Genomic DNA, 22,933 nt, shown 5'->3' on the forward strand with positions numbered 1-22,933 from the left:
GGGCACGGGGGACCCCACGGTCCCACCGCCCACGGATCCGGACATGGTCATGTTCTCAGCGACGGCCACCAATAAGGAGGAGATTCCTGCTCCTCCTCTTTTCTTAGAGGTGGCTACTAGCCAATGGGCCCGTCCTTCTAACTTTTCCCCACCTGGCAGCAACGACCGTCGCGCCTACAACATGGAAAAGTCCTTTGTGCAGGCTATTCAGCTTCCAGTTATAGATCAGCCCATAGCAGCTTTAGTCTCCTCTTCCCCAGTGGTCTCGGGGGACGCGGCAGACAAACTTAGGCCAGAGGACAAGAGGGCGGAGCTCACCTTACGTAAAAATTATAAGGCCTCAGCATGGGCAGTGCGGGCGGCGGCTGCCGCCTCGTACTTCAACCGCACAACGGTCATGTGGCTCCGCCAGCTTCAGGATCGCATCCCGATCCAGGATGAGCGCGTACACCAGGATTTGGCTAAGATAATGGCAGCGTGTCAGTATTCGGCTGATGCGACCCTAGACGCTGTTAGATTTGGTTCAAGTGCTTTGGCCACCTCTGTGGCCTCTCGTCGGCTCCTGTGGCTCAGGAACTGGCAGATGGACTATAAAGCCAAGTGGGACCTGGTGGCTGCCCCCTTTGCAGGTCCAAATTTGTTCGGGGCTTCCTTAGACCCGATTTTGGTGGAAAACAAAGATAAAAAGAAGGTTATGCCTACATCCACCAAGAAGGCGGAGTCCCGTAGTCATCCCTATCGCAGGCCCCAGTTCAAGTCCTATGACAGGGATCAGGATCAGCGATACCAACCGTACAGGCAGGACAGGCCCTTCAATAGGCAGAACTTTCAGGACCGTTCTAGGTATCAGCCGCAGTCCAAGCGGCCCTTTCGAGGGGGGGGCGGCCGTCCCTTCCGCAGAGGGAAATGACTCGAACCCGAGTCATCCCATCGGAGGCCGCCTGGCACTGTATGCGGACGAGTGGGATCAGATCACGTCAGACGGTTGGGTCAGGGTGACCGTTCGCCACGGCCTACGGTTAGAATTCCTCTCCAAACCCCCAAGTTTTTTCAAAGTTTTTCCCCCGGCTCGGGACCCGGAGCGACGTCGTCTCATGGACCTCGCGGTCGCCCATCTTCTAGAAATCAGGGCTGTGGAGGTCGTTCCGGAGCCGGAGAGGGGTCTGGGCTACTACTCACATCTGTTCGTAGTTCCAAAATCCTCGGGGGGTTGGAGGGCGATTCTCAACCTGAAACGCCTGAACCGCTACCTAGTATACAGGCGGTTCAAGATGGCGTCCCTGAAATCAATTCTGCAGGGCATTCGGAAGGGGGATTACATGGCGTCAGTAGATTTGACGGAGGCCTATCTCCATGTCCCCATCCTTCAGTCTCACCGGCGTTATCTCAGGTTCTCTCACCGGGGCAGGCATTACCAGTACCGGGCTCTTCCGTTCGGTCTGGCCTCAGCTCCGCGGACGTTCACCAAGGTCCTGGCAGCACTGGCGGCCTACCTGTGTTCCATCCCGGTGAGACTTCAGTGCTACTTGGACGACGTCCTCGTTCAGGCGGGGTCCCTCTCCAGAGCCACGTCGGATCTTCGGCTGACGATCCGTTGGCTTCAGGCATTGGGGTTTTCCGTGAACTTTCCCAAGAGCCACCTGTCCCCATCCAGGCAGATCCTACACCTAGGGACAGTGATAGACTCCGAGTCAGGGAGGGTCCGCCTATCCCCAGAACGCTTGTCCAGCCTACGCCAGCTGGTCTCCTCCGTACAAAAAAGAAGGTCTGTTTCCATCCTGACCTTGTCTCAACTCCTGGGGAAGATGGTCTCTTGTATAGGGATAGTGCCCTGGGCCCGGCTCCACCTGCGACCTCTCCAGTGGGCCTTGATCCCAGTCCAGAGAAGGATGATGAGCAACTCCTTGCGGCCAGTTCCTCTACCAGCGGAGGTGAGACACTCCTTTCGGTGGTGGTTGTCCCCAGCGCTGCAACAGGGGGCTTGCTTTTGGGAGCCCGAGAGAGTCACAGTGACGATGGATGCCAGCCTCTTCGGCTGGGGGGCCGTGATGGACTCCGACATGACCCAGGGACGTTGGTCTGCCTCGGATCTCCGCCACAACATCAATTGGCTGGAGCTGAAAGCCGCACGACTGGCCCTTCGGACTTTTCGTCATCACCTGCGGGGGCGCCATGTCCTCCTGCTCACGGACAATGTGGCGACGAAGGCCCATGTCAATCGCCAGGGGGGCACCCACTACCGTTCGCTCTGGCGAGAGGCGCGGTCGTTGGGCTTGTGGGCGGAGAGACACTTAGCCTCCATAGTGGCGGAGCACATCTCAGGAGTGTCCAATCTTCAGGCGGATTGGCTGAGTCACACAACTCTGGACGATGGCGAGTGGCAACTGGGCCCGGAGTTGTTCCGGAAGATATGCAGCAGGTTCGGCACGCCCCGGGTGGATCTGTTCGCCTCCCCCGACAACGCTCAGCTGCCCCGGTTCTTTACCTGGTTCCAGTCTCCATCGGCGGAAGGAGCGGATGCTCTCAGGAGCCGGTGGCCCCCGGGCCTTCTTTATGCCTTTCCTCCCCTTCCCCTCGTTCCCCGTACGATAGGGAAGATAGTCACAGAGAGGGCTCTCGTTATTCTGTTGGCCCCATACTGGCCGAGGAGACCCTGGTTCGCGGACCTGGTCCAGCTGTCGGTAGCAGACCCCTGGAGGATTCCCCCGGGGGAGGTCGTCCTGAGTCAGGGGGCTTTACTTCACCCAGGGCCCCAGTGGCTTCATCTGACCGCCTGGCTCTTGAACGGAGTATCCTGAGGGGGCAGAGACTATCGTCGGGAGTTATAGCCACCTTAGAGGCGTCTAGGAGGCCGTCCACGGTTAGGATTTACAATGCCACATGGAAGGCGTTTGCGAAGTGGTGTATTCCCTTGGGGTTGGATCCCTCTAGGGCTACCGTCCCGAACGTGTTGGAGTTCCTCCAGAAGGGGTTGGAGGACGGTTTGTCGCACAATACGCTCCGACGTCAAGTGGCGGCTTTGGCCACCATTTTGGGGGGGGAGGGTTCCCCCACCCTTTCCCGTTCTCCCCTGATTAAGCGTTTTCTGAAGGGGGCGGCTAACATCCGTCCCCCTCCGGTTCATAGGTTTCCGACCTGGGATCTGACCCTGGTTCTCCAGGCTCTGACGAGCTCCCCGTTCGAACCACTTAGGACGGTACACATGCGTCTGCTTACCCTTAAGGTGGTGTTTTTAGTGGCCATTACATCGGCCAGGCGCATTTCAGAGTTGGGGGCCCTTTCTTCACGCAGTGACCTGTGTGTAATACACCAGGACAGGGTGGTCCTTCGTTTGGATCCTTCGTTCATTCCGAAGGTGAATTCACAGTTTTACAGGGCCCAGGAGGTTGTGCTCCCGAATTTTTGTCCCAATCCTTCGAGGGAGCGGAAGTTGGTGTGGCATAAGCTGGATGTTCGCCGGGCTGTTCGCATATACCTAAAGCGAACTGAGGGCATTAGGAAGACCGAGGCGTTATTTGTTTCCTTTCATCCAGGTTCGTTAGGATGCAAGGTGTCTTCTTCCACCATCGGAAGATGGATTAGGTTGGCCATAGTTGAGGCTTACGGGGCTTCTGGGAAGTCTCCTCCATCAGGGATCACTGCTCACTCCACCCGCAGTGCCGCTACTTCGGCGGCCTGGGCCACCAGGGCGCCCTTCGAGGATATTTGTAGGGCGGCTGCCTGGGCCTCCCCCACACCCTTTATTAGGCACTATCGTTTGGATGCTTATGCCTCGGCTGAGGCATCTTTTGGCCGGAGGGTCCTTCAGAGGGTGGTGGCCGATTCCTCACCTGGGACCCAGTCTGCCCGCCCGGGGACGTAGCGTGGGTATGTCCCTTCTGTGACCCCTCCCTCCACTCTACTGGAAAAAGAACGTTGGTCTTACCTGAACGTTTTTTTCAGGAGATGTGGAGGGAGGGGTCACATTCCCGCCCTAGTTAGTAGACAGGGTCCGGGAGGTGTAGAATCGGGAGGCCCCGGGGGGGCTTGTCCTTGTTTGTGTTTAGCTTGTAGGTGCTGGCCGTGTCATCGCGGAAACTGGGAACCAACGGGAGAAGGCGAAGGTTAAGAAGTTTTCTCTCAGTCAAATGGACCAATCAGGCTGTGTTAACCCTTCTGTGACCCCTCCCTCCACATCTCCTGAAAAAAACGTTCAGGTAAGACCAACGTTCTTTCAGCAACTTGTTTTTTGGGAATCTGCCTGTCTGATTTGTGCAAACAGGAAAAACCCTTGCATTCTTATTTTCTCTGCTGGACCTGAGTGCCTGTATTGTGCTTGTAATACCTGTATTAGGGGTTTTTCCTGCTGCTTAATCTTTATATGAATAATCTTAATGTTACAACCATAAAATCACAAACACTGTACTGCAAATATGAGGCTCTACAAACTAGAAAATTCTTCACTTAAAAGTATTCTGAAAACTCAAACTCTAAAAGACATGAATATACTCATCAAAGCTGAGCAAATGAATCAGAGCAAATAGGAAAGTTTCTGATTTTTAAAATGCAAGCCAAAATTTATCATAATCACCAACAGTGCATAGTAACTAAAGCTAAACAAACTGATCAAAACCAACATTGATGTGTATATGTGCTCTGTATGATCTTGTATTTTGTTGATATTTAGCTTCCATATACATTCAAAAATGTAAACAATTTAAGGGTCATGAAATTTCTTAATTACTTGCGGGATAGGAGCTCTGTACATTTCCTCCCAGTACATAGCAGGTAGATTTTGACTGGGGAAAGGACTCCTCGGGGAAAGCAGAAGCTAACCTTTGTATGACTTTTATATTTAGCCCTTTCTTTTAAGAGAATCCTCTTTCAACTGAGTTTCCTCCAATGTAGTGGATTTTAACATCCAGATCTGTATTCCAACTCATCAGTCATAGTAGAGGAATTAGGAATTCTGTACATGCTTATTTATTTTTGTGTCTCATTTCCATAGAAGAGCACTAGAGGTGACATATCCTTATGGGTAATAATGTTTTCATCAGGAATAATAAATTATGGTAATTTGAATACCTTAGCAACTGAAAAGGTATTGCATTTATTTATAAACTGGAGCTGTTTGTCAATATCTTTGACACTGTACAGTAGTGTTATCTTGTATTCAGCAACTTATTTATAGTGCATTCCCAATTATATCTGTTCAACAGTAAGCATTTCTACATTTAATAGAGCTTGTTGCTCAACAAATGTGGTTAGGACATAGCTGTATTTTTGCTTGCTTGTTTGTTTTTAAAAAAACACAATTCTGCTTTTACTCCAGTGCATAAAGTGTTCTTCTCTTTCTCCAGGTGAACCTGCCCCATCAGTGAAAGGAATAAATTGGATTTCTATAACTGCAAAAAACCAATATTGTCCTTTGATATTTTAAAAGCTAATAAGTTCTGTAAAAGGTTATGTCACATTAAACTAGCAAATCTTTTAGGTGTCACAGGAACTTTGTTATTTATGTTCTAGAAGCTCATCTTTCACGGATAATATTTTTATTAAGTGAACAGTAGAACGTTTGAAAGTGCATGATATAAAAAGAATTCCCAGACTGATCTTCTGTGTTTGAATTTGTAGAATGAGTTTTGTTTTATATTTTGCAGAAGTAATATATACCCCAAAATTGATGATCATGAAAATACAGAAGAAAGAAAAACAGGTTGGTAAATTTCAATTTTTGCAAAAATTGATATGTGTAACATTCCTTAGTATATTATGGTTCAGCAGTTAGTTCCATAATTTCTATTTGCATAGGAGAGAAAAAGAAATACAGGTAGTCCTTGAATTATGACTATTCACTTAATGATGTTTCTAGTTATGATGGAAAAAGCAACGACCTATACTCACACATATGACCATCACACCATCCCCATGGTCATTTGATTGCAGTTTGGGTGCTTAGCATCCAGCTTACATTTTTAGTTGGTTGCATCATCCTGCAGGCCCATGATCACGATTTGAAACCTTTTTTTTGCCAATTTCCAGCAAAAAAAAAATGTCCATTAGGGAAGTTACATTCACTTAATGAACATGTGATTTACTTAAAGACCATAGTCAAAGTTGTCGTAAAATTAGGTGTGACTTATGGTATCAATGATTTAACGATGGATCTTCCATAAATAAGTTGTACCTGTACCCCTGTATTTGTTTGAATAAAAAAAAAATCAAGAGGGTGGCTTGATTGTGTGACTCTTGTTCTTGGAAACTGTAATATGTCTAAATTGAACCTGAGTTTCTTGTGAATAGAAATTATATGATTATTTTTCCTAAAATAGAATTTGAGGAGTTTGGAATGTGCCTTTGAGCTTCAGAGAAGCATTGAGTCAACCCATGATTTGCTGCTACTAATCTTCAAAGCTCAATGTAGGGCACAGGAGGACTGCATTCCTTGTTAAATAGGATGGACAGACGTGTACCTTCTTTCCCAAATGCATGACGTGGGGCTGTTTATTTGTCGATTAGCAGGATACGAGTGAATGCTATGGGGAAAAATTCCCTTGAATCTCCTTTCTCAGTGATGTTGCTTTCATTCTTTGGCAGCTAACCATTGAGTTGGTTTCCAAGATAAAGGCAGCAGTGACTGTAAGAAATAGAAGGGGAAGAGGAAGCTAAATGTTCCATGAAGGCCACAGATTAAACCCCTATGTTCTTTCTCTACAGTTTGTTTAATAAATTGCCAAGCAATCCGAATAATAGCAGAGAAACTGCTTTATGTCATGTAGCAGATTGTAGCAAATGTATTTTGAAGGAGAATCTGTATTGCTGCCCTTTGTGAGTGTTTCCTTTTATGCATTAGAGCAGTTGTACTAAGATTTATGTTTTACCTTGGAAGACTATCCTGTAAAAATACTGAAGCTTTGGTTAGAACTGTATTTATATCACCTCCTTTTCTTTGGTAATAATTTCTAGTGAAGTGACTTGGAGCATACATTGATGAGCTGTGAAATATATCTTCTCCAAACTGCATTATTCTGGAAGGAGAGAGGAAGCATGTTAAAAATGCTACCAGAGATGGAAAATATTTGTGCTTTACCATGTGCAATAGTCTATTACTTTCCAGCCCTTTGTCTTTTCGTGTCCCTATTTAACTTTGTAAAATGTCCTTTGGGTCCCCCTTTCATCAGAGTTTAGGTGAATGGGCCTAGAGATATAGCTCACCTTGTCATACAAATTTGTAGATTTATGACTTTTAATAATTTTTAACTTAGTGTTTTTATGTACTCTGTCTTTAAGTATTGAGAGTTAGCTAGATAGAGCTCGTAATGGTGGCATATTGGGTTATAAAATAACATTGGGCTCTCTGGTTTGATTCTGAAAAATCAAAATAGATTTGATGCCCTGTTAACTCTGTTCGGAATATAGATTGGTACTTGCAGTGTTTAATACACTTGAGAAGGATATCAAAAAGTGGCAAGTAAATATATTTATTCGTCTGTTATCAATGTCTGTCCTAGCAAGGGCTAGTTTTAAACATTTGTTGTTTTCTTTCTTTCTCCTTTTTCTAGAAGTGGATGAAAGTAGGGATGGCTTAAAGAAACTTAGGGTAAGAAGTCCCTAGATAGAATTAGCATATTAATTTAAAAACATTGAATTTACTTTTTGGACTACATTATAAATCTCTAAATAAATAAATAAATTCCTTATATGGTTAAGATCTCAAGACTTGTTTCCTCAGAAATATAGAAATAGAAGCTGGTGACTATAGACATCCTGACACGTTGGCATCTGTTTTGGATTTTTTATTCTAATTTGCAAACATGACAACGGCATTCAGATTCATGTTGTGTTGTTACATTGCCCAATATTTAGATAAGGCAGGAGACATTTTCTGAAACAGCAGTGGAAGCATATATAAGACAATAAGGATGATTTGAATAGCTTATGTTAGTATTGAAAATGCAAACTGATTTTTAAAGCAAGAACAGTTTCTTACTTTAAAACCTAAGTAAATAATATAAAAAGCAAAAGCTCTACCTGCGGATTGGTTGTCTTCTTCATATGCATTTTCTTCTTTTCCCAAGTTAGCTATACAAATTCCTGTTGGTGAAAGACATGTAGAAAAAAAGCTGAATGATAGACTCAGCATCCTTTCTCCCTTGATATGTGCAGTGTTAAACCTACAAGTTAAATATCTGTTGGGATTGCATGGTGCTCCGTGGCCTGTGGTAAGCCAGTCATATTTCTGTTATGAATGGTGGATTAATTACATTTTAGTGACCTCTTTTGAAGTGCTTTTCAATACTGCCTAAGGAGCTCTATCTCCTTTGCAAATACACAGGCAAATGGTTAAAGAAGTAGGTCACAATTTTGAAGTCTACTTATCTTGACAGTTTGTCTTTATAGTGCAGTAACTCTCACAGTGTTTACACAGTTTCTGATGGGAAACACAGATCTTTGGTCCTACTATGGATGCTTTTGAATTCCTGATAACATCCTCTACAAACTGAACTGTTGTATATATTTTGCATCAGTAAGGGCACATAGGTTCTTTGCTTAAACAGAACATTGTTTCAGAATATTCTAAGCTGACAGTCCCCTTATTAACATGTTAATTTGAAATAATAGCTTCTTCAACAAATATAATCTTAAGTATATGAAGACCTGTTCTTGTAGCTAAATTGGAATATTTATAATCGATATCAAAGTCCCCATAAGAAAGAGAAAGGAGAAGGAGAAAGGAGAAAAAAATACTAGTTAATCATTAATAATGATAGCTTATCATATTCTAACTGAGTGCTCTGGGCTAGTTGGTCTCTCTCAGCCCCATCCATCTCACAGGGTTGCTGTTGTGGGGAAAGTAGGAGGAGGAAGGAGTATTATGTATGTTCACCACCTTGAATTACCTATAAAGAAATAAAGGCGGAATACAAAAAATCCAATCAATCAATAATAATCCCATAGATAAATTGCATACTGCATTTGAAGAGACATTTAGATGTTATTGAAATCGGAAAGAACTAATTTTAGTGTCTTGTAACTATATTAGGTAGTATGTTAGTACATGCTAGGAAGAATAGTGGTTCGGCATTTATAGTTCTACTCCTGGCATCTTTATTTTTTCCTTCCTGAAGGAAGTCTGAAATACTTTGGAATGTGAGTCAGTTTTATAGAAATGATTGTTAGCAAATCTCTGTAGTGATATAATATAAATGTGAGCAGATCTGCCACAATTGGGTGGTTTTTTTGTTTGTTTATACAAACAAATTTACAAAAAAATTCACATGCTGCTTACGTAGAAAAGTACTTTATACAATATAAGAGCCATGATGGCGCAGTGGTTAGAATGCAGTACTGCAGGCTACTTCTGCTGACTGCCGGCTGACTGCAATTTGGCAGTTCTAATCTCACCAGGCTCAAGGTTGACTGAGCCTTCCATCCTTCTGAGGTCGGTAAAATGAGGACCCAGATTATTAGGGGCAATATGCTGACTCTGTAAACTGCTTAGAGAGGGCTGTAAAAGCACTGTGATGTGGTATACAAGTCTAAGTGCTATTGCTACTTAGGGATTATCTATGCAGATTTGCAAGGTAGGTTAAAAAAATTAAAATTAGAATAAAACTAAGTGATATTGCTATTGCTATATCTAGAACAGAAAATGAACAAGCATAGAAGGGGTAAAATAGAGAAAGAACTGCAGCAGTATATAAAACAGAACTTTTAATTACACATTTTGTTAACTTTTAATGATTTTTATATTCATAAGATCTTAAGGAAAATATTTAAAGGACTATAATTTTTAGATATGGCATAACCTTGTTATTAAACTTTTATGATGCTCAACTCTGTTATGACTAAACAGCAAGCAGTATGAGACTGAGCCATACAAGAGCAATTTATGCATGCAATCATGGATTGATTGATTATATGCCTTCAAGTCATTTTCGACTCTTAATGTCCACATAGATTTTTCTCTATGGTGAACAATTATGTATACTGCTAAAGAAATAGATTTAACTAAAGAAAATTTATTTCTTAATAGCATTGTGCTGTTTCAAATTAATTCAGCCATTAATTTGTCTTTTAGATTACTGATGACCATGTACAATCATGTAAAATTAACCAAAAATAGCTTTTCCTAAATCAAGGAGAATTAATAATGCAACAGGAACACAATAATTGTGACTTGGTAAGAATTATACAGATACATATTCATAAGGTAACCTATAAGCACAGAAGTAACTTTTATTATGAACATGTACAGGAATACTCTTACTCTGACTTTTAATAGAAATAAAGTGAGCTGTCTTGCAATATGTTAGTTTATTGGTTCATTGGGTCCACTAATGCAGTCACTGAATGGAAGTAGCTTTCAAAGTTACAAATAAGAATTCTGATAATATTTCTTGTAGGTATACAGGAATATAAACAATGTTCTGCTGCATTGGACTCCTAGTCCATTAAATTCAGCATTATGTTCTGACAGAGGCCAACCAATAGTACAAGGAAGCCCACTAGTCTCCAACAAGTAGCCTTCAGTCACACTGCCATCAAGGCCTATAGCTATCATTTTTATAAGACACGAGCTCTACAACAAGATAGTTCCTCATTGGGGATTATTATTACTGTGGTTTGTGGCAAAATGAGCAAAATGTTTAGACTAGATTTGAAATTTTTATTCATCTATCGAGTCCTTCCCAAGACCCGGGATAGGCCGATGTTGATATCTGATATTGTTATAGGTATCATTGCAGGATGTAAGCTGTTCCTAGAAAGGTGCCTTTTGCAATACACTGATGGTAAATTTGTCAATGCCAATGGTGTTCATTGGCTCCAGCTGTTTTGGGATTACACCCAGGGACCTATTACTATTGATACCACCTTTGCTTTCTTTTGCCACAGTCATTCTATTTCTATTTGCAGGTCTTTGTATTTTGTTTTATCGTGTCCATTCTTTATCTTCAATTCTGCTGTCTCCTGGTATTGCCATATCCTCTATCCAACCTTTTTTTTTGTCTTTCTTATCAACAATCATCAAATCGGGGGTGTTATGTGGTAGGTGTGTCGTCAGTTTGAATAAGTCCCAGAGCAATTTTAACATCTTCATTTTCTATAACTTTCTGTATTTTGTGGTCCTACCAGTTCTTGCTTGCAGGCAAATGATATTTCTTGCAGATCTTCCAGTTTTGCTACTTTGTCATGCAGCTAACCAGGTGGCCCACTGTTTCTTCAGCTTCCTTGCAGAAGCAGTACTTGCTGTGATTGCTATCTTCTTAATTCTGGCTTTGTATGCATTTGTTCTTAAGGCTTGGTTTTGTGCAGCCAGAATTAGCCCCTCTGCCTTTTTTCCCAACATTTTTGCTGTTAGCCATTGCCAGGTCTTGCTATTATTTATTTTGCCTGCTATTTTTTTTTAATGTACTGGTCATGTAATGCTTTGTCTTTCTATGTCTCTTTTCTCCATTTGTTTTTTCTTGTAGACCAGTTTGGCCTCTCTAGTACTCAATAAGCCGTCCTGGTATACTTTCAGGGCATCTTCTTCACTATCCTTCAGATATTCTTCCAATGCCCGTTTTTCTTAAAAAATGCAAAGTGTGTGTGTGTAATATGTATGTATATATGTGTGTATATTATCACAATTATATACACACACATAGACATATACAGTGTGTATGTGTGTGTGTGTGTGTGTATATATATATATATATATATATATATATATATATATATATATATATATATACACACACACACACACACACACACACACACACACACACATATGTTTTCGTAGATTTTCACGGGTGTAGGTATGCTGGTTTTGTTGTATTCGGGTCTTTTCCCGTGTAAGGTTGAGATTGTCTTTGCAACGTTTCGGCAGGATCTCACCTGCCATCTTCAAGCGTGGGTCGCTTGAAGATGGCAGGTGAGATCCTGCCGAAACGTTGCAAAGACAATCTCAACCTTACATGGGAAAAGACCCGAATACAACAAAACCAGCATATATATATATATATATATATATATATATATATATATATATATATATATATATATATATATATATATATATATATATATATATATATATATATATATATTCGCACGCACACACACGCGTGCACACACACACAGAGTATATGCTTGTCGCACACTGCATTCCTTTTAGTGTTGTCATGAAAGGGAACAAAATGTGATCTTCCTGTTTGCTGTGTCATTTAGTATTGTTCTTATGAATTTCTTATTACGGTAATCACAGTGTCTGCCATCCTTCTGGATGAAAAAGATCTCACCTGGGCCGTAACTTTGACCCAGCAGAAGTTATAGGCAGAATGTACAGAAATGATTTTTTTTCCACCATAGTATTCCGTAGCAGACCGTTATAGCTATTTTGATGTTTATTGAATCTGTCCTTTGTCAAGGATAATTTATCCTTTATCCAGTAACTGGGTGAAAGTTGAGGGGTATACTATAAAAGAGGTTATCACATTTGACTACCAAAAATATTGCTAAATAGGGGGCGTGTTGCTTAGCGGTTAAAGACACCGAGCTTTTCAGTTATTATGTGATCCCTTTTTGTAACCTTCAAAGTAAATAGAGAAACCAGTTTCACTTAACGTCCAGGTTCTAATTTAAGAACTGCAATGATTCACTTAACCAATGTGGTGGAAAAAGTGGTAAAATGGGGCAAAGCTCACATAACAAATTTCTCATTTAGCAACATAAATTTTGGGCTTAATTGTGGTTGTAAATTGAGGACTACCTGTAGTTGGAAATGACTGGAGTGAAGAAATAGGGTTTTAAAATGGCTAAATACATTCAAGAACAGTATGATTTATTTTTGACTTAGCCCTGATTTTGAAATTCATTTTTGTGATTTTCTACCGCCTGGCATATAATTTGCATAATCATTTTTTTTAAAAAAGTTGCAATTAAAGGATTTACATACTGCACTAAGCCATAAACCATGACTTACAAATCAGTGTGGGTGGGCTCACCTGAACCTTAAAGACAGAAGCAAATCAGTGTTCTCACAGTTTAGCACAACAAAAGTGTGAAAAGTGTTCCCCCCCCCCCCCCCTATGGATAGTCCTCACTTAGTGAGCAGAATTGGGACTAGCAACTGCATTGTTAAGCATCATGGTTGCCAAGTAGAAAAGCATCTGACTGCAACAAACTTACAACATCACTTTCTATTTGGTTGTTATATGAATCACTCAACTTTTGTTTAATGCAGGAGGTTTTTTTTGTTGTTGCACTAAACAGTATAATTTTACTTCTGCATTCTCCATTAACTGCTTTTCGGGAGCGGACTGTAAAGCACAAGAACAAGTTATCTCATGCTGCAGAATTCTATGCTGGTCATAAATGCAATGATTAGTCCCAAGCTGGTTTTTTTTTTACAACATTGTAACTTTGAATGGTTGCTAAATGAATGGTTGCTAAATGGGGAGTGAGTAAGTGAGGATACAGAATATCAAAGTTGGAAGTGACCTTGGAGATCATCTAGTCCAATTCTCTGATGAAGCAGGAGACTGTATGCAATTTTGGAGAAATGGCTGTCCAATCTCTTCTTAAAAACATCCAGCAGTGGAGAGCCTACAACTTCTGGAGGCAACCCATTCTACTGGTTAATTGTCCTCACTGTCAGGAAACCTCTCCTTAGTTCTAGGTTGGATCTCTTCTTGCTAAGTTTCCATCTGTTACTTCTTGTCCTGCTCACAGGTGTTCATCCTAAGCCCATCTTTAGGGAACTTCTCTGTAGCCCAGATAATAAGAATAATCTTGATTTCAATGAGATGTTTGTTCACATTTTGTTTAAAATTAAGTTCTTAAGTTGAAAGCCAACATTTGTCAGTGCTTATATATAAACAAAGGAGTAGACTACATTCTCCACGGAATCTGTGTCAAAACTGATGCATTCAGTTTCCAAATAAAAGCAAAGGTGCTAACGACAAGACTGATAATCACATATGCTGAAACAGACACAGAAATCTGCCAAATACGACATTTTCACAAACAAATTATTGCTTTAAAGTGGCTCTTAATTTAGCTACGTTGAGGTAGTAATTTATCTTCTTTTTCTTATGCAACATTGCAACCACCTAGATTGACCACTTTGACTAGATTGTAAAAGGTTTTATAGATTCAGGTCATACAGTTCCTTGACACAGTTTACGAAAGCAACACAGCGATTGGGAAAAGATATCAATGATCACAAGTATGGATAAATGTTGAAATTCTTCTGAAATGTAGTAGCATTGGTTAAAATGTAGGGTACTGTGTTTTAAGGTATTGATAGTGGTTGAGCCATGTCTTTTTACCATAATACTAAATTTATGTTTTCGATGTTGCTTAATACTTCTTACACATAGTAATGCTGAATGGATTTTTGAAGTTCTTGCTAATATTGAAGCAGGATGGAAATAGGTTAACAATAGATATGCGCAGATAGTCCTTGTTTAGCATTGTCTGTTTAGTGACTGTTTGTGGTTGCGACAATGATGAAAAAATAACTATATGAGAAATTCTCGCATTTCTGACCTTTGCAAGTCTCTAAAGCAAAGGAAAGTTGAAGTAAAATTATAAGCCCAGTTGCAATTTCACTTGGTGACTACATTGCTTAACTGCCAGTTCCAATTGTGGTTGCTAAACAAGGACTTTGTTTATGGGCATTAAATTCTAGATGCTATTCCTCTATCATTGTAAATGGGCAAGAAGTTTCATCATATATAATATTTTCCAGTGTTTAATTAGAATCCTGACTTGGGCAATTCATAAACTTTTTAATGTGCAAGTAACCCCGATTCTTTTTCAGGAGAATCTGGTATGCATGTTTATTAGTTCCTGCTGTGAAGCAGTTAAAGCTGTTGAGAAATGGGTCTTATTCTCCAACATCCTCATCTCACACAAATTTTAGAATTAGACGAAGTAGTGAGCTAAGTGGTCTGACATTGGGACGTATACTCCAGAATTAAGATAGAGTACTGACTGAAGCGTTCCATTGCCATATTTCAAAATAATATTTGTGAAGCAGATTTTTGAAAAATAATATATTTCCTTTACTTCATTATATGCTCCCATAAAGAATGTCTCTTCATAAGCTGCTAAATAATTCTATTTAAAATGATATTTCTTTCTCTCCTTTTTTAATACGTATATATAGCTGCCAAATTTTAAAGTATTGACTCATTCCCCAATGTCTGATGACTCCATCACCTTTGAATGCAAGCCACAGTCCCCTTTTGATGGAAGTCCAGATCAGGAAGATTTGAGTGACTTGCTGACAATCTCTGACTTGGCCAGTGTGAGCCTGGCCCATAAGGACCATCAAAATGTGCTGTCCGTGGAGGTACCCAGTGAGATTGTGCAGAATATGATAACCTGCCATAACGGGATGCAGGACGATGGGGTTGGGGGTACAGGGGTAAAAAAGAAACGAAAGAAAAAAGAGCTGGGGCAGCAAGAGCTGGGCAATGAGAGAGAAGTAAAACCAAAGAGGAAAAGAGAACCTAAGCAACCAAAAGATCCCCAAAAGCCCAAGGAGCCCAAGCAGGAAGGGGCCAAGAAACCCAGGAAGCCTCGGGAGCCTAAAGCCCCAAAGGAGTCCAAAGAGAAGAAGAACATCTTAGAGACTTCCTCCAAAGCCAAGCCCAAGAAATCCAGGTTGGTTGCTCTGCATGCTTTTATGTCTCAAATTGCTCATTTAGCTGCTTATCTGGCAGTAGTTTTCTTATAGTGGACTTTGAGCGTGATGAGTCCTTACCGTTGCAGCTGAGTTTACCCTAGAAGAGCATTAGTGCAACTTGAATTAAGCTTGTAGAGGAAATTTATGTTGGTGCATTTTTCTTTTCTCTTGGGAGAGTTTCCAGAATTCCAGTGCCTGGGGAAATTCTTCCAGAAGATAATTGAATAGAGAAACTCTTCCATGATACATTCATATATACATATAAATAAAGAACCTTTTGAAATACAGTAGATACGAGTTACAATGCAAAGTTATAAGGTTATTTCATGCATTTTCATATTATATTGCTATACTGCTAGAATACATATATTTGTAGTGCATGTTGCAGGATCTGAATATTAGCATATGAATACTGTTCACAAAATTCATAGATACTACTACAATTATATTGATTGTTGTGAATCTCGAATCATATAGCTGCACTTTTGATGTAGCTATTAAAGCCCCTTTTATGTTTTTCTCCCTGTGAGAGTGATTAAATGGAATTTTAATAGAATTATGGTACTTGTTTTCAACTTCATTTCTTCTAAGTTGCTCATTTAGTTAGTCACAATGCAATGGAAATTGTTTGTGATGATGGCTTGTTCATTGTTAGTTGGGAAAAAAAAATCTGATTGGCTCTGCTTGTGGATGTCCATGGAGGGCAAGGCGTACAATGAAGTGTGTGGTGATGTTAGCATGCAAATGCCATGATTTAATTGTACAAGATCGCAACACTGAAGTACATAAAAATGCACATGCACGATGATATCATTGAATGTGTGCAATCATTTTAGCATCATGGATATCGTGGCTGTGCCTTAAATTGTAAGATTGTCCATGTATAGCATCTTCTACTAGAGAAGAAGTCCTAAGCTGTGTACATATGAAAGTGATTTAATTCTATTTTGGTTGACTTGGCAATAATACCTTGTGTTAAATGCTATATACAAGGGTTTGAACAGAATAAATGAATACAATTGTATTTGTGATCAGTAACTTGATTCACTAAAGCTTGCTTTTTTGTGAGATCCTTTTGCATAATGAACTGAAAGTCTAAGTGGGACACAAAACTTAGCCTATTTGTCCAACATCATTCTCTTATCAAATTTGGTAAAAATTGAATAAGACCAATTGCCTTCCTATAGTTACTTGGTGACAGAATCAGAGATAAACCCGGTTTCCCAATGTAGCTGTGACACAGTTTCTTTTAAAATGAATGTTTCACAAACTTCCAAAATGATATGGATCTTAGTGGTATTAAGCCATGATAGAGAAAAGTTTGCGCCTTCATATTACATTTCTGGATATGTAAACTAGTTGTTTATGAAAGAGTTGCTGATTTTGAGAGAAACTCATATAACTCATAGTTGCCTAAAACCTTTGCTGCTTGGCCTCCCTTTTACTAGCTATAGATATTCACAGAGCTGATAATGTCTTGCATTTATGTTATTTGTATGATTAAAATTAAAATATAATGCTGGACTTGACAAGGATTACTAATTTGTGCTGTGTAAAATTTTAAGCCTCATAAGCATGTATACAGGTATTTCTTGTAACAATATTAGGGTGTATACTTAAATGAAAAGAATGTTATCTACTGTTCTGCAGTAGCCAGAAGCTGATAATGGTTACTTCTATAGCAGTGGCCCACAACCTTTTGGGCACCAGGGACCGGTTCCATGGAGAAAGGTTTCTCCAGAGGGGATGTGGTTTCATGTGCTGCTTGCCTCCCGCAGATGGGGCTTCGCTTATTTGCATGGCCCAGTTGCTGGCATGCTGCGGCCCGCTGCCAGTCCATGGACTGGGGGTTGGGGACCCCTGTTCTATGGAAATTCAGCATGTATTATATAAAAGAAAAATCATGCTATTGTGACAGTAGAATTGAAAGAGTTTTGAAAGCACACAGTGTAGGTTTAAGTATGAAACTAAACCATAGGAACGATGTAATGTTCCTGAAATCAAAGAGTTGTCATGAGTCTCATCTTGAACGATATTCAGCCCAACTCAGTTGGAGAAGCCAGCTAGATTAGTTGGGCCAGGAAATATTAGCTGTCCTTAGCAGGCTCTACATATATCCCTGTGCTGAACCAATTGATACTGGCATCAATCTGGAGAAATTTAACCGAGCACCAATTTAGGCCAAAGGACAGTATTTTCAAATCTTGGGTAAGGGGCAGAACTGAGAAAAAGTAAATGGTTCTGGAAGAGGCAAAATATTGGAACTTGTTTGTATCTTTATTACAGCATTTTCTTCACAGAGCTCTCCGGGTTGCTGCCTCTGACCTGGCCTTTTTACTAAGATTAGCACATTATAAATATCATCTGAAGTCTATGGAAACAAAGTGAATTTGGTTAATCTTAAAGAGGCTCTGTGGAAGAAATATGCTCAGCCACATGTATTTTAATAGTTAATCTTCTAACCATATGAAAAGATACTAAGAATGTTTTTAAAAATCTTATTGTACTACCTAATTAAATGCTTGTTAATGAACCTAAGATTTCTGCAAACCATGCTCCTGGTGTCTGTGGGCAATTTGCTGGTAACAAACTGATCACTGTTGCTGTTTCAGGTTTGGGGAACCTGGATTCATGACCATTGATTCCATCACAAAACATATTCAAAAATACATAGTTGAGGAATGTTGCTTCCAAAATGTCAGAGTAAAGTATATGCAAATAGAGCCATTGCTGCAAACTCTATAAGCGTCTGGTAATTATGGCATAATCTCCTCTAAATCATTTCTAATCATAGTAAGCTTCAACATCTATCAATGGAATGGTTGCTAATTGTAACTACAGAACCAATGTCTGGGGACTTATTACAAAATTGAAAGCACCAGAAGCACTGCACTTCCACAGCTTGTAATGCAATTAGAAGCATGTCATCTGCTCACACCTGCCCTAGAAAGTTACATTATGAGAGTTATTCTTTACATATTTGCAGCAAATAGCAATATTCTATAAAACTGCAGCATAAAGACCTGATGTGAAAGTAATATCAAAACAGATAAATTGCCTTTTATGAAATAATGCATAACTGTACCTCAGGTTAAAGTGCAGGATACAAACATTCAATTTTCTGCAGTACGTGAGTATTTTATTGTTGATTTCTTTATCTATGGGTGCTAACTCATGTTTCTTGTTTGATATAAATGCTGGTATCAAATACCTGAAACCAAACAAATGTAAATATGCCTACTACATAAGTGTGCTTTGCAGATATTGATGCACTAGCACAGTGGTGGGCAACCTTTTTTTTCAACTGAGCCAAATCTCGCCAAAACCACGATTGAAATTTATTTTGAGAGCCATATTTTTAAAACCGAAAATACATAGGATGGTACACTGTTTTTAGTTTCAATAAACTCTGGCATTTGAAGCACGCAAGTCTTAAAGCTGTCAAGTTACAAGATCCTTGCATCCCTAACCCTTTAGAAAAAAAAACCCAAGGGGTCTTCAAACCTGACAGCTTTAAGACTTGTGGACTTCAACTCCCAGAATTCCTCCTCCAGTCATGTTGGCTCAGAAACTCTGGCATTGAAGCATGCAAGTCTTAAAGCTGTCAAGTTGCAAGACCCTTGCACCCCTAACCCTTTAGAAAAAAACCCCAGGGGTCTTCAAACCTGACAGCTTGAAGACTTGTGGACTTCAACTCCCAGAATTCTGAGAATTGAAGTCCACCAAGGGCATCAATCATATTAGCCCAGGGATCTGCAAAATTGGCTCTTAAGACTGGTGGACTTCAACTCCCAGAATTCTGAGAATGAAGTCCACCAGTCTTAAAACAGCCAACTTTGCAGACCTCTGTGTTAGCCCAAAGCCTGGCGCTGGGCGGGCCTTGCTCCCCCATTGGTGGAGCCCCAAGAAGCGAGGAGGCAGAAAAAGAAACGGAGGCCAAGGAGCTTCCCCCCCCCGCCACCTCCCAGCAAAAATCTAACCGGGGAGCCGGGCGGGCAGTAGCAAATTAGCCGATCACGCCGCATGGGCAGTAGCAAATTAACCGATCACGCGGCGTGATCGGCTAATTTGCTACTGCCCACCCGGCTCCCCGGTTAGATTTTTGCTGGGAGGGGGTGGGGGTGAGCTCCTTAGCCTCCGTTTCTTTTTCTGCTTCCTCGTTCTCGTCCCCGCCCGACTTCAGGATCCTCCCTAATCATTGTGGGTTGAAAAGAAAAAAGGGAAAGGGGTGCTTGTTTTGAAGTGCCCGAGAGGAGGGAGGGGAGCGGGCGCCCAGCACACAGAAGAGCCGCATTAAAATGTGTAAAGAGCCGCATGTGGTTCGCGAGCCGTGGCTTGCCGACCGCTGCACTAGCACAATCATCAGTGTTAAACAAAGGATATTAGACTCTTATTTTCTTCTATTTAATATGAAATGAACTGTGTTTTGGGTGATGTTGAAGATGACGCATTTTCAAAACTAGACATTCATCTGAGAAGCACTGTAGAAAACTGGACTGACATGATTATGTACTCAGGTTGTATGTGCAGAAGATCCCTAAAGTTATTTCTTCAATACAAGTTTTATGAATGAAATACTGTCAATGAACTGTCATACGGAAGTTTATGTACTTGCATTTGATCTCTGATCAGGAGGAGATGAAAGTTTCACCAGTTGAAGATAACATTAAGCTTGGAAGTCACTTCCGGTTTGCTTGGAGGATTGTTTTGAGCGCTCCGAAGGCTTCAGGGACCGTCCGGAGGCTTCCCTGACGTCAGGGAAGCTCATGAAGCCTCCGGAGGGGGCAGGGAGGCTCTTTTCGCCCTCACCAGGCTCCTATAAAGCCTCTGGAGCCTGGGGAGGGTGAAAAATAGCTTTAAAAAAGGGTGAACTCAGCTGGCCAGTGCGCTGAGATGCACTTTGAACACGGTGAATGTTCTCTGGAATGGTACATAGGCTTGGGTGGCGAGATAAAATATTGAACTGAAAGTGCTTTTGCAAAAGGCAAATGGACTTTTTTTTTTTTTTTTTGCTTGAAGAACTGAAGAAGATTCTCGGATGAAAAGCGAAATGTCTTCAAGCCCCCCCCCCGCCCCCCAAGCAAACTCTCGAAAAAGCACCTTTGGGACAACTATAGCTGAGAATCTCTATAGACATAAAATATTGAACTTTTTTACAATTAGGAAGGATTCCTTGCATTCCTGTTTTCTGAAGATTTGAATTACACATTATGCTTCCAGTCTGTAAGTTTATTGCATGTATGCAGAGCTTATTTGTAAAACGTATAAATATATACCCCAGGGAATCAGTATGGATTCAGGCTTCTCACAGCATTTAATATGCAGCTGCTGTTGTATATGAAGCCGCTACAAGGCTTTCCTTTTTAACTTGCTAAATCTACATCCATGTAAATTATAACTAAACAGTCAGTTTTCATACCACTGATGAGTTTGTAGATTCCACAGCACTGTGCCTGATTTTCTGAAAACAACAACAAGGGGCTCATTCAGTATGGCTACAAAATAACAGACTGTTGCCAGCAGTTTGCAAGTCACCTCTTCCCAGACCATTATCCATTGTATTCAGAATGTGTGAAAACTAATACATTTCCCAGTCCCCCCCCCCCAAGGAACATCAAATATGATAACAAATAGATTATAGAGCAACCGTGATTCTTTTGCAGAAGTGTTGCACATCAGTGATTAAAAAAACAAATTGCAATTTACAGGTGATATGCACAATATCAATGATAAATATTGGGTATGGAGTATTTAGATTATTTCAATTAGATTTAGTCTAGCTACCTTTTTTTTACAATATGCACAACTGCTAGACTTTTTTTCAGAGACAAAATAGAAAAGTACTCCATAGTTAAATGCCCTTGTTCTCTCCCCACTGGATTTTTTTTTTTTTTTTGCATCTTGAAGGAAATATTGTAACTAACTTTTACTTCCATTTATGAAGATGGATAATGGAATCTCACTGTTGACATCAGATAATTTGTAATCCAATTAGCATAGATCTTGCTCAGTCCTAATTCTCTTTGAAAAACAGCCAAGAGAGTTAAATCACTTGTCTATTATATTCATAATTTCCCTGTCAACTTTCCCCAAACCCTTCTCGTTTCTTTAAACTATCCCATTTTCTATTGCACGGTTAACTTTAGAGCATGTTATATTTTCTGAGTAATTTACTTCTACATGGAATTTAAGAAGATTCATGAATTTGGTCACTGCTAGCTTCTGTATCCTCATTTTATTTTTAAATAGTTGGTTAAAAACAAAAATATCTCCTCTAATATCAATTTAGAAGAAAATTGTCTGATACCGTGTTTCCCTGAAAATACGACAGGGTCTTATTTTCTTTTCACTTATGAAATATGGCCTTGGGCTTATTATAGGGGAGGGCTTATTGTTTTGGGGTTGCTGGGTGGCTGCTCCCTTGCAAACTGGCTCCCGAAGAGCCGGGCACAGCCTCGGGGGCGAAGCAGCCATCAGGTGACCAAACTCATGAGCAACCGCCCGGCAACCCCCCTCTCCAGCCGGGCAGAGTGCCATTCACTGACCTAGGGGGTATCCCTAAGGTGCCAAGTCACGTGGCACTCTGCCCACTCCCCAGCTCCCGCGGCTTGGCACATTCGGGATACCCCTAGGTCAGAGCAAGGAATTCTGCCTGGCTGGAGAAGGGGGTTGCGCGAGCACCTGTTCCGCCCCCAGCAGGCATGCCTCCTAGCTTCAACATATCTGGGCCCAGCTCTCCCTGCAGCAGCAGCCGCCACTGCCGCGCTCTGAGCATAACATCTTCTCCGGTTCCAAGCTCCCAAACTCGGCTGCTGAGTCTTCTAGCAGCGGCCGCTCTAGGAGTGTGCTCTGTGGTTGTGGCTGGCTGCTGGAAGACTGTCTGGAAGACTCTCTTACAGAGAGTTCTAGAGCGGCTGCTACTGGAAGACTCGGCAGCCGAGTTTGGGAGTTTGGAACCGGAGAACACGTTATGCTCGGAGCGCGGTGGCTGCTGCTGCTGCTGCAGGGAGAGCTGGGCCCGAACATGTTGAGGCAAGGGAGCAGCCGCCCAGCAACTCCCCCCTCCGGTCAGGCAGAACGCCACTCCCCAACCTAGCGGTATCCCAAAGGCGCCAAGCAATGTAAGCGCCTTTCTCCACCCCCCCTGCTCCTGCGGCTTGGCGCCTTCAGGATACTGCTATGTCGGTGAACGGTGCTCTGCCTGGCTGGAGGAGGGGGTTGTCCAGGGGGTTTATTTTCGGGGGTAGGCTTACATTTTTGCCCACGCAAAAA

At 41.5% G+C, this 22,933-nt stretch overlaps 1 protein-coding gene across 6 annotated transcripts in view; it reads left to right on the forward strand.

Moving 5' to 3' along the window:
* CHD6 (chromodomain helicase DNA binding protein 6) overlaps nucleotides 1-22,933 on the forward strand; it is a 137,677-nt gene that overhangs the window by 48,626 nt on the left and 66,118 nt on the right. For all 6 annotated transcript variants that reach the window (XM_081949077.1, XM_081949074.1, XM_081949079.1 and 3 more), the window contains 2 exons: nucleotides 5,640-5,695; nucleotides 15,140-15,639. In XM_081949077.1, coding sequence (XP_081805203.1) covers nucleotides 5,663-5,695; nucleotides 15,140-15,639 — 533 coding nt within the window. In that variant the 5' untranslated portion in view covers nucleotides 5,640-5,662. The remainder of the gene's footprint in view (nucleotides 1-5,639; nucleotides 5,696-15,139; nucleotides 15,640-22,933) is intronic.

Source organism: Natrix helvetica (assembly GCF_964273705.1).
Source record: "Natrix helvetica genome assembly, chromosome: 3".
Taxonomy (NCBI): domain Eukaryota; kingdom Metazoa; phylum Chordata; class Lepidosauria; order Squamata; family Natricidae; genus Natrix; species Natrix helvetica.